This window comes from Mytilus galloprovincialis, chromosome 13 (genome assembly GCF_965363235.1).
Source record: "Mytilus galloprovincialis chromosome 13, xbMytGall1.hap1.1, whole genome shotgun sequence".
Classification (NCBI taxonomy): Eukaryota; Metazoa; Mollusca; class Bivalvia; order Mytilida; family Mytilidae; genus Mytilus; species Mytilus galloprovincialis.
In genome coordinates this window covers 43,110,546-43,123,611 of record NC_134850.1, presented here as the reverse complement: position 1 = coordinate 43,123,611, position 13,066 = coordinate 43,110,546, and the positions used below count along the sequence as shown (strand labels likewise).

The 13,066-nt window shown below is 33.1% G+C and overlaps 1 protein-coding gene across 1 annotated transcript in view; it reads left to right on the top strand.

Annotated features, from left to right (window-relative positions):
* The window catches only part of LOC143056126 (uncharacterized), a 192,020-nt gene that overhangs the window by 119,067 nt on the left and 59,887 nt on the right, over window positions 1-13,066 (top strand). The window contains exons 31-35 of the mRNA XM_076229212.1: window positions 5,863-5,998; window positions 6,507-6,690; window positions 7,338-7,614; window positions 8,568-8,754; window positions 11,256-11,476. Coding sequence (XP_076085327.1) covers window positions 5,863-5,998; window positions 6,507-6,690; window positions 7,338-7,614; window positions 8,568-8,754; window positions 11,256-11,476 — 1,005 coding nt within the window. The remainder of the gene's footprint in view (window positions 1-5,862; window positions 5,999-6,506; window positions 6,691-7,337; window positions 7,615-8,567; window positions 8,755-11,255; window positions 11,477-13,066) is intronic.

The window sequence follows — 13,066 nt, the reverse complement described above, 5'->3', positions numbered from 1 at the left end:
TTGTTTCACACGTTTAATTTTTACTCTTATTCGATCTTTCTAAGGTTCAGATTGAATCAATTCATATTGCCAGTTAAAACAGTTTGGCCATTCAAAATCAAATTGACAATAAAATTAGAAATGAAATATAGATTAAAGGAGCCCAATGTGGGAATTTGTCGTGGAAGGTCAGTGTTTTGAACATTTAATCTAAAGGAATGGAATATATTTTGCCAATAGGGCGTTTAATACTGGTATTAATTTACAGCCGAATCTATTGAGTGTGAAGGCAAAGGTAATATCTTTGGTTAGCTTGATTCGCGGCTAGCTTAACCGTGAAGTCATTTTTAGTTCAGGTAAACTACACTCCTTTAAAAGTAGACTCATCCGACAGATAACCAATCTATCTGTCTGTAGGACCAGGCTACTCCGAAAGGATGGTCGTATACCTTGGCTAACCAAAGATATTACCTTTACCTACACACTAAATGGAATCGGCTGTAATTAATTTAATTGTTTCATATTTTTCATATCGGGGTCTTTTATAGCCGACGATACGGTATGTTTTATCTCAATGTTGAAGGCCTATAACTACGATCTGGGACTATTGTACTAGTATAAGAGTCCCATCTACGACACACATCAGAATATATAGATGCAAATATTATGTGCGGACAGCAAGGTGACCAGACATTTGTCCATTCTGTTCAGTGGACATATCTAGTCTATAGATGCTCCGTGTTGAAGACCGTACCTTTAAGGGTTTACTTTTTTAAATTATGACATGGATGATGAGTCTTTTCATTGGCACTCATACTCATCTTCTTATATCTACATTCAGTTCCATTTGTCTGAAATGCTGATACATATGTGTCAAAACCCGACTATTTTTATTCACAAGAAAATAACACAATCTGAGGTTCAGAGTCATGTCTGCTATGAGGTACTGTTTGTGGTAAACCATGCAGACTAGCATAATTTTTCAAATATTGTACCAATGAAAATGTATTTTTTGAACGTCTATTACAATTTTGATATCTTTACTGTTGATGTGTTTAATCAAAGATTTTAAACGGGACTCTCAAATACTATAGGTAACAGAAATGTATCTCGACAAACTTACCTGTCGTCAAAAGTTTATGTAAAATTTTGTTCGCTTTCGCTCTCCGTATCTAGAACGGGATTTATCTACGCCGTTTTATTTCAATTTACCCAATAAATACATATCTTTGCCTTCTTTGAATAGTTCATTTCTACATGTATTATCTTCAATGTTATCGTTAAATGAGAACTGCAGCTGCGAGTGCAATTTCATCCGTTTCAGATATTTCTTGCAATAAATATATACGCATGTTAATGTTTACAAAACAAACTAAAATGCACGTTAAACTAAAAGTGATTTAAACGAAAAATAACATTTGAAAACTTTATTAAATAACATAAAAAATATATCTCAAGTGCGAAATTTCAATCTGTCCGTGTTCGTAATGAATATCAACTATTTTTATGTATTACTATAATTATAATAAGGTTCGCCTGGATATCCCTTATCAGAGAAATTTGATTAGAAGTGAACTTGAAAATTTCAATATTATGCAAAAATAAAATAGATTGTTTTTTAACATCTAAAGTATGACATTTCAAGATTGAAAAAAATATGAAGAACAACAAGTTTATTTGATGTGATCTATTATATGTTTTTTTCAGCTTGTACTGCCTCCATTAGTCCTTGCCTCATGTTTACAGATCATTGTAATATATCCAGCATCATCTTTTTTGAAAATTAACGCAACATTGCAAAATTGCATTTGTCTCTGTTTCTGATTTTACATGGCGTTTAGAAATACCATTGAAAGTTTATTATCGGATTGTTAACCTTATCTATCCGTGAATTTAGAGGTTTACACGACGGGTGATACAGTCAGTGACTCCTGATCATTAAGTCAAAATCATCAATTTAAAAAATGTCTTCTCGTCGTTGTATAACCTTTCGTACTAGAGTTGCATATTTATTTCAACAAAGTTAACAACTCAATTTAAGTTAAACAATATCCCGCATCTCATTTTATTCACAATCAAAGAAAATTAATACAACGAAATTGAACTGTGACCATTAAATAGTATACATATATTTGACAACATTGTATGATTAACCAGCTTAAACAATCTCGTGTATGCATCCAAAATTGTTAATCATTTTTCGAATTAGCTCAAGCCTCTAGCGATTTTTATTTTATAATGATCACTCGTCTGATGATTTTGTTTCTCTTCTTTGTTGTTTTGTTTCTTCATGGCCTACCACACAGACCATTTAAGAAAAAAAGATTAAAAGATTTGTTTTCGAATGGATGCAGAACACCTATAATTTGTTTACTTTTAGAAAATGTAAAACAAGAATTAAGATAAAACTTGTCCTGAATAAAATTGAGAAAGGTAATGCAGAATCTGTCAAAAAGACAACATCCTGGCCAAAGAACCGAATTTTAGGTTTATTATAGTTTTTGTGCCGTATGAGCCGAGTTGATTCCATCCCCTTTCCACTTAGAAGATGAGTGCCCGGGATCTCTAAAGCCGATTTTGGCGATTTTTGTAGGAGATTTAAGTAAACTTCTAAAGCATTTATAAAACAAGTGAAACATTGATTTACTGCTTACTGATGATACCCCCGCCGAAATATTTCGGTAAACAGGAAGTTGTTGAGTGATGAATCTGAAAACGCATCGCACGATATAACTGAATTATATAAACCCTGAAACCAAATTTCAGAAATCCTTGTAATGTAGTTCCTAAGAGATATGCGACTAATATATTCATGGGACGAACGGACGGACTGACAGAACTAAAAGTCAGAAACTTAATTAGATTGAACAAACTGCATGTAACAATATTTTAAACCAAAACAATTTGTACAAATCAGCATGACTTTAATAGTCAGATGATTTTTTTTTTTTTTGATTTTTCTATTTCCCTTGAATGATAATTTTCGACCATTTCGTGTTTTGCACATTAACTAAAGTAGAAAAACTGTAAAAACTAAAATTATTCTTCGCTTCCTATTTGCTGCTAGTTTGATGTGTTACGACACTCGTAAAGAAAGAGGAAAAATTTTGTAAAATTATCTCTGCTGCTATGGGAATGATTTTTTACATATCAAGTCTACAGTTTGATAATGTTGATTTGTTGGAAGTAAGCAATTTTTACTTTTGCCGTGTATCCATTTGCTATTTGCTGATAGTTTGAAATATAACGACACTTATTGAACAATGTACTGTTGTGATCACGAGTATATCTTAATACCGATATATACCTTGGATGGTCGTTCCTGCAGTCAGGAACGGCCGATTGCTCTTCTAGTGAATATAGACGTCTGTATTAGTCATTAGTTCAACCGGAAGAGGATGGTTTCTGGGTAGTGCTTCGGACATCTCTAGATGGTCTGTCTGATGACCTAAAACTAACCCTCCGGATACTACAGTACAAAAACAATTTTCGTCAAAGTTCCTCGGCTCCTATTGATGGGAATAGTTTAATATTTAGTCTGCAGATTGATAGTGTTAGGTTGAAGCCTGTAAGCGTGAACCTGATTATGAATTGTACCCACTTTATGTTTTAAAAGCTCTTACAACATTCATTGAACAAGACAAATGTGTGTGAAAGTTTTCCAAGGTTCAGTAAAAGGGAGTGTCTTGATTTGTTTGATATTTCTCTAAATTTTTCAAAACAAAATGAGTTATACTTTAGATACAACTGCCTGTAAACAGACCAAAAGCATAACGCTTCCTGCAAAGGTTTTTATTGATCATATGCTAAGAACCGATGTGTAAATTGTTCACTCTAGTAGTGGAATGAAGTAAACCTATTCAGACGAAGAATTTCTTTATTTGAATAAATGTCAAATCTGCATATTTGTTTTGTTTTAGGCTGTTTATTTAACACTGAGTAATAGGGAAACATCTTTAATGATATTACCTCCCCTCTTTTTAAAAGACCCTGAGTGTAAGCACTAAGTTTGATATGAATGTCTAGGATTGATTAATCACATATTATTGGGTCACGGCTGGTAATCTACACACGCAGAACATTTGGTTCTGCAATGAAAACCGTGAGAGGATTTTCCGGTTGTGCTTGAGTGGAGTAATTGTCACCGCTTCAAAAGGTATGTACATTTCTAAATCTCAATTTTCTTATTCAACTGATCAAAATATTGAAAATCGGAGAATGCTATGCTGTGGTGAATACTTTAACGAAGAGATACATGTATCATTTACTGTTGTACGTAGAGTTGAACTCCTACAAAATCAGTTGTCCCACGGGAAATTGCCTAAAAAAGTGACATTTCAATTTTGAAATGGTTCTATTTACAGACCTACAAGTTCAAATTTGGTTTTTTTTTCGGGCAATGGGTATGAATGTTGTTTTTGGCGGCGTATGCGCTGTCCTGTGTCGATAGACGTCTTAGTAATTCCAAAAACTACATTTTTTTCATTAAGTCATGCGTGAGGGGATCGGTTCGGATTGAGGACATCGTGAATGCGTGAGGGGAGGTAAAAGTCATATCTTCATATTCAAGCTATGAGTCGTTGAAACTTACCTAAATTTGGCTATATTGTTCATGAAAAAACACATATGGGAGTGTGCTTAAAAAAGTTTATGAGATTGGATTTTGAAATAATTGTAGGAACCTAGGTGTAATAATATGTTTCACGAAGAATAAAGTTAAAAAATGTTGTCAACGATTTTGTTTTCTTGCTACAAGTAAAAACTAGATCGATTATTTGCCCACATCTGCAAATATGGAGACAGATTTGCAATTCAATAGTTAGACTTTATTCATATAAAGAATATTTGGTGATTTATTGTATAAATCAAAATAAACAATATCAAATTTTGTGTTTTTAGAATCATCTGTATATCTGCCTGTGTTGTTTCGAACATTTCGTGATTTTGGGCGAACAGATTTCGTCTAATAGGTGTCGAAGTTTTCATCGGCGATATAATTTTCTTAGATATATGTGGTGATCTCTGTGACGTATATTTGACGACAGGACTACTCACAGGGGGTTTAGTTCGCTTCGAGGGCGGGGATAACTTGTATCTCCATGGTTTTTTGTAGAGAGTCAATTTCAGTCCTCTTTTCCTTTTTCCTTTGAATAATGGCATTTTCTGAAATTGAACAAACAATTAATAGTTTGATTTCATTTCAGTGATCAGTTAACATCTATTAAAGTATAAGGATAAATCTGTGCTTTTTAATCAGCATTGATTTGATAACATTTATTGAGTCAACAAAAGTCACAAAGCCAAATATTAAAAAAAATGTTTGTACTTCCCCTCTCGCATTCACGATGTCCTCAATCAGAACCGATCCCCTCACGCATGACTTCATGGAAAAATGTTGTTTTTGGAATTATAAAGACGTCTATGAACACCGGACAGCGCACACGCCGCCAAAAGCAACATTCATACCCATTGCCCGAAAAAAATACAAAATTTGAACTTTTAGGTCTGTAAATAGAACCATTCAAAATTGAAATGTCACTTTTTTAGGCAATTTCTCGTGGGACAACTGATTTTGTAGGAGTTCAACTCTACGTACAACAGTAAATGATACATGTATCTCTTCGTTAAAGTATTCATCACAGCATAGCATTCTCCGATTTTCAATATTTTGATCAGTTGAATAAGAAAATTGAGATTTAGAAATGTACATACCTTTTGAAGCGGTGACAATTACTCCACTCAAGCACAACCGGAAAATCCTCTCACGGTTTTCATTGCAGAACCAAATGTTCTGCGTGTGTAGATTACCAGCCGTGTGGGTTTGATATTGAAAACCACATATGATTTGCTATGTTTTCCCAAATATCCTTTTCACCATTTTAGCTGTTGATTTTGCTAACAGAGAAAACCTCAAAGTTTCAGACCCAATAACCATTGAATATACTCCACCTGAGAGATCGGATAAACCAATCACTTTATCAAGTCGTCTTATCACAACAATTACAGAAATAAACCCATGGTAAGTAGCAATAATATGATAATCAGCCTACTACCTTTAATTTCTTTGAAGTCATGGTGTAAAAATGAAGTAAAAATAGGCGATTGCAGTGTTGTATGTCTTTAAGATTGAAGAAGTAAATTGAAATCTGACCAACTCAAATGAGTTTTGTCTATAGATATAGGAAGATGTGGTGTGTGAGATCCAATATGCTTTTTTAATGACTTTTGTTATAATTTTGTTAGAATAAGTTCTGGCCATATACTTCCATGTCTGGTTTTTGTATTTTCGTAAAATATTTATTCAATCACTTTTACGTCACATGTGACAAAGCACTTAAAAATATGATCATCCTATTTATGAAGAGTTCTTTATATCAATGAGAGATCAATTTCAATTCCAAGAAATGGTTTTACATAAGTCATATTTTAAAATGGAAAGAAGTTTCACAATCTTGGAGTATGATATAGAGTATCACATGTGGTCAGATAGATCATATCCAGGATATTGGTATAATTTTATTTTACAGTTGGAAAGGAGTTTTTATTGACCTTGAATCGGGTATAGATTATTACCTGTGGTCAGTTGGATCAGAGCCTGGCTATACAGATATGATGTCATACATCAAGGTTGTTGATAGAGAATGTGCAATTACAGACAAAAATAATCCCTTAACACTTCAGGATGGTCATTATTATTATATAAATGTCCTGGTGAGTAATGAGTTCTAGAACTGATTATAATAATTTATAAACAATATCTTGAATTAGGGGAGAATGCTTCAAACTGTTAATAGAAGAATAGGACCAATAAAAATAAGAGGAACAGATGAGAAAGAAAACAAATAACACACATATTGAACATATTAACATGTGATAACTGCCATATTTCTGACTTGTGACATGCATTTTCCCACGAATTTGTGGGTTAAACCTGGTTTTACCAATATCGAAAACCTTCTACTTGCATGACAGTAATTTATAGTTCAACTTCCGTTATCTTGACACAATTTTGTCAAAAAAAAAGAAGAAATGGCTAATAAGACATCAGAAGAACGGGAAGATAGAAATTAGAGGCTAAAAATGTTTACATTCATCTTTTGTTTTATCATTTTTGTATGCACATTATGAATTTGTTACCTTTGTTTCCAAAAAAAAACATGCTTGATTTGTCTTATAATTTATTTCTTTTTAAGAGTAAAACTGTTGATTGCAATGAATTACATTTCACATGATGAATCCTTGATACTAAGTATACAATTCAAGTTTTTAATGCATATTAAATTTTTAAATTTATACTTAGGGAAAATAGTATTGAGCTGCTTGAATTATATTAACAGTTTTGCTTATTGTTTATTTAGGCATTCAACAAGGCAGGATTATCATCATTGGCTACATCTTGGGCGTTCCAAGTAGACACAACGCCACCTACACCAGGTCAGGTATACGATGGAAATAAGCGTCAGCTGACAGGAAGTATAAAAGACATTGACTACCAGACAGAGACCAAAGTTCTATATGCTTACTGGGAAGGTTTCCATGAATCCCACTCCACAATTAAAGATTACTTTGTCTCTGTAGGAACGTGTCCAAGCTGTGAAGATGTTTTACAGCAACAGGCGATTGGAATTACATATGGTTTGTACTCAGTAAATCCCACTTTCTCATTTAAGATTATTATTTCTTAAATCCTAGACGATTTATTTTTTTCATAAGCAGTTGATAGGTGATTTTATCATCAACATGTGTTTCAGTTAATATCAGTTGTTTATTGGTCAACATTCGTTTAGGTACTTAAATTTTCTTACCTTTCTATGAATATGATAAAATTGAGAATGGAAATGGGGAATGTGCCAAAGAGACAACAACCCGACCATAGAAAAAAACCACAGCAGAAGGTCACCAACAGGTCTTCAATGTAGCGAGAAATTCCCGCACCCGGAGGCGTCCTTCAACTGGCTCTTTTTAAGTCCCGACAAAGGACACATGCATGATGACGCCACATGAAAAGAATACACCTTTTTTGTATATTAAAAATTTATTAAAAAAGGAATTATGGGTTTGCTTAGATATCTTTTAAAACTCATCACTAATCTTGTGTTAGCCTCGTGTTTTTAATTTAAAATTTAGATGTCTCATTTTAGTGGACAAATGCTGTTAGCGTTAGTATCTACATATGTTCTTAGGAATTTGTCAACAGTGGGGATACGTTTTTAAGAAAAAAAGGTTTGCAAAACAAATGTTATGTTTTGATCTCCATCAGTATAATATGTCTGGAGAACTTCAGTTTCCACATAAATCTTATATATTTATATCGTGTTATTTCCAAAAGTATATTAGAAAACATTTGTTTTGGTGTTTGACTGAGAAAGTATGTCACAGTAGTGACATCTTACACAGCTGAGATGTATAACCAATGTACCTGAACCAAGTCAAAAGTCCGACAGTTGTTATCCATTCGTTTGTTATGTTTGGGCTTTTGAGTTTACCATTTTATTACGGAATTTCCGTTTTGAATTTTTCTCGGAGTTCATATTTTTTGTGATTATAATTTTTTCAAGTGTAACTTGCATATCTATTTATTATTTCAGATTTTACATTAGAAAACATCCACCTCGGCACAGGACTGAGATATTACACTACAGTGACTGGATGTAACACAGCAGACATGTGTACAACAGTGACATCAGATGGTGTGATTATAGACAATAGTCCGCCAACAGCTGGGGTAGTCCAAGATGGAACTGGCTTCTATGATATATCATATCAATCTATGGTGTAAGTCTTATATAATTCTTTTATAATGACACATTTGTTATTCCCAAGCTAGGCACATCTAAATAGTCCTAATCTGGTCATATATTTCTTATTGTCATCATTCAAACAAAGTTGTCATCATATTATTGTTCATGCCTTCAGATGTTAACTTGTTTTTTGGTATATGGTAAATTGGAGAGTTACAGTATACATTTCATTTAATAAGGGCCTAATAGGTGGTACGTACAATTTTGTAATAAAGCTTTTAATTTTTATTGCATTCACTTAACTTGTACTTTTTCTTTCCTGCCATGCCCTGCTTTAGTGAAGGTGGCATTCAATTTTAGCCTGGCGTATCTGTTAATACAAAATGTAGGTCACGAATTTGCTAATTATACTAAATACAGATCAAGTGCAAGGTTTAGTTGCGTTACATTATTCTTGAGAAATGTCCCTGAATTAATGGACACATTTTCTTTCCCGCTACCGAATGTTATGAAACTTACATATAATGTTTTTACCACCAAAAACAATATGTTCAAACTAGTACATTTACTCTTGAATATTTACAATCGGTACATATGTGTCACATGGACACATACCGAGTCTTATTTTATATTTCAATGTCTTATTACAAATGTAATATACCACATGTCTTACTTCAATTGTTTAGAGTTTCTCTGGTTTTTCTTACTTTTTCAGTAAGTACATAGTATCATTAAAACTGCATTTTAGTTCACATGGCGCACAGGGCAATGCAACTATTGTAATCACTTGATGTCCATTACGTTGTTCTTTTTTTCTTTGTTACTTGTTGTCTTCGTAAACTTTTGCTACACAATTGACTCGTATAGGCGTTTTCTAACTCTATATTTTAATATATGTAAACTCAAAAGAACTTCTGGTAAATTTTGATTTTTAAATTTTCTGAAATAAATTCTGTGAAAACAATCGATTTGTCCATTCTTAACACCACTATATCACAAGAGAATTAAAACTCTGTCTTAAAGAGATATTTCACAATGTTCCATACAATTAATACGAACTAATTGTTTTAGGATATAGTTCTATATATTGTGTTAAAAATGGGCAAAAAATAAAACTTGTCACACAGAAGAAGTGATCAGAAAGCTGAAGATTCTCATTGGCAACATATATTTGGAAATAGATTTTTTTTCAACTGATTGTCGGCATTCTTATTGGAACCAACTGGTCAAATTTCCTGGCCAACCTTTTCTTATTTTCATATGAGTCGAATTTTCCTCAGATACAGGAAGATTAAAAAATTTAGGTATTTTATTTTACATGCAATTATATCGAAGATGTTCTTTTCATTTTCATTAAGTATCCAATTTTTACTGATTGTGTCCGATTGATATATCCTCCTGAAATAGAGATAAAAAAAACACAGATTAACATTTATTCCGAATTTGACAATATACCAACTTCATCAGCGTATTGAGTATACATTTCACAACTCAAACGATATCCAAGAGCTTGCAGTGTTAGATTATAGCTGTGTCTCAGTAATAGCCACATGTAGTCTTGTTTTCATCAATATGTTGTATTATCAGCGTCATATAAACCGTTACATGTAAAGTAATCCTACATATTTCGTTACCCATCAATGTATGTTTGACATACTCAGACAAAGTAATGTTGATAGATAAGTTGTTTGAAATGGTAGTTGAGATGTTCTTTAAGTAAGGAATAAAAATTGTTAAGATTTTCAAGCATGACTTTTGTCCTCTTTCTTTATTATGTGGAAAATTTACCTATATATCAACTAATTGGTATTGGTATGATTTACTTCAGCTTGGTTTAACAGAGGGATTTATGGTGAATAGGAATTTATATCTGAGAAACAGGCTATACATGTCCTCGGTTTTAAAATTCCTCAAATCATGTTTGTATTATTCAAAATTACCAGTACATTGTGTTTTCACAAGGATCATCAGTCCTTCACCTTGCATTTGATACCTTAATTACTAAAATATATCCTACATAGTTAAAGATATACCTTCATGCATAGGACCTATTTTGTTTTAAATACGTACTATTTTCCGGTATGTTCTTTTCTGACTGTGCCCGATTGGGTTGTGTAACAAAGTCTATCCCAATTACTTTGGCAAAGAATGCCGCTCACGCCAGTGCTAGGGGCCGTCTGACGCTTGCAGTGAGGTGAGAGTTTTTTTTTTTTGCTCCATGTTAAAGTCCTCACTGTGACTTTGAGCTGAACATCAATAAAAGTGCTGTTCCTTTGCTTTTTGTGTGTTTTTTTTTTTTTTGCTGTGCATGGATTGAAACCCCATATCCTTTGTTTTCTATTATAGGAACATAACTAGGTTATACCGACATACTATCCCTTATTGAATTAAATGTCAATATACAGAATCTACTGGTCAACCAAATGGGACGGGGTTTATTACCCTCAATCTGTTCTGCAGATGTATTACGGGAACATGAACTAAGATAGGCTAAAGTGACATGCTATCCCTTATTGAACTTAATCTACTTTACAGAATCTACTTGTCAGCCAAATGGTACGGGTTTGATGACCCCCAATCTGGTCTACAGAAGTATGTATGGAGGGCAGGACTAAAACCCGGTTATGGTGACATAGTATCACCTATAGAGCTCCATCTGACAGAAACTGCGACTTTACTGAACTCTACCAGTTATAACCTTGACCTTCCTGTCAACAAGAGGATCTTTGTAACTGTCAGAGCATATAATAAAGCTGGTATGTACACAATATTGTAATATACAGACATTCTAAAATTCAAACTAACTACACGAATCATACACGTACGGACGATACACTTATTGAGAAAGGACGCAGAATGCAAGATGAGTGCACTTTAAATGATGCACTCACGATGAGCTTTGTGCTTTACATAGAGGATTAACGCATAATGAGTTGTGATCATTACACGGACGATGAATGCACGATGAGTGATCAGCGTTAAGAGGAAAGTGAACGTCAGATATATGCATGGTCACAGTGATTAATAAGCATATAAAAACTAGAATGATAACGATATAACGAAACCTTGAATTATTTGTCCAGTTAAAGAGCCGATAACTCTGCATTTAAATCGGCGATTCGAATTTTATCACAAGATAGCAACACGCAAGCATTCTTGTGATATTTTATTTTATTTTGATGTTATATATTGGTAGAGTTTTCTATTATGAATGAGATTTTGAATAAACTGTGACAACATAGATATTTTCCGCGCTATTCGTCACATGCACATGTGATTTTGGTACATGTTTGCCATAAAATACATTTTTTCTCTCTGAATATACAACAATTACTGTCTTTTAGTGAGGTAAGTATGTGGTTTTATTGTCTTTTGTAAAACAAATACAAAAATACAACAATTCGATAATTTTCATCGGATTTTCGAAGCAAAAATTGCTTATTGATTTGGGGATGTAAGGCGGGCTGGCGGCGGGTGGTTGTTCGGCTGCCAAACAGTATTTTGAAAAACTTTTTAAAAATTTAGACATGTTGTTGCCTGTGCCTAATGTAGGTCAAGTACAATTTTGAAGATTTTAGCTTTTCTCGTTGTTCAGGTATAGCCCTTTCCAAGAATCTAATTTTTGATGAATTAATCTATTTCTGTACGAAGGGAATAACTCATTTTTTAAAGAGATTTTTAAAAGACACTGTATAATGGAAAAATGACATTTTGGATTTTTTTTTCTTTTTTTTGGTGATTTTTTTAAGAATTTTGTGGTAGGTTTGTTTGTTATTCTGTATAAACTAATTTTCTGAATGCTATTTATATATATAAAAAAAATAGGAAGTGAACTCCTTTAATTAGATAATAATCTTTTTTTATCACAGGATATATTCATCTATACTATTAAATGAAGAGACCTCATTTTGTCTGTCGCTTCTCTTCCTTCCACAATAAATTAATCCTCATGCCTCTGTGTCCTATATGTACCATGCATAGTCGCATTTATCATCCTCACATATTATTATTCAATTTGGGTTATTTGGGGAGAAAAACAAAAATAAGTGCGTCCGGATATGGTTTCCGTCATCGGACGGACTTTTAAGTCATAGACAAGACTTCCGTTTAGGACAGTTTAAAAATTATACATAATTTTCACAAGTACTTGGGGTCCTTTTGGACAGGATCATTATTTTCGCGTGTTTTTTTTTGTGTTAACTATGATCATCCATAGACATAACATAAAGTGTATTTGCTATTTACTATCAATTCAAAGATTATCCACGGCGGTCACTGATATATTATGTAGAGACTATCAATTCCAAGTTTACTATCCACGGCGGTCACTGATATATATATATTAA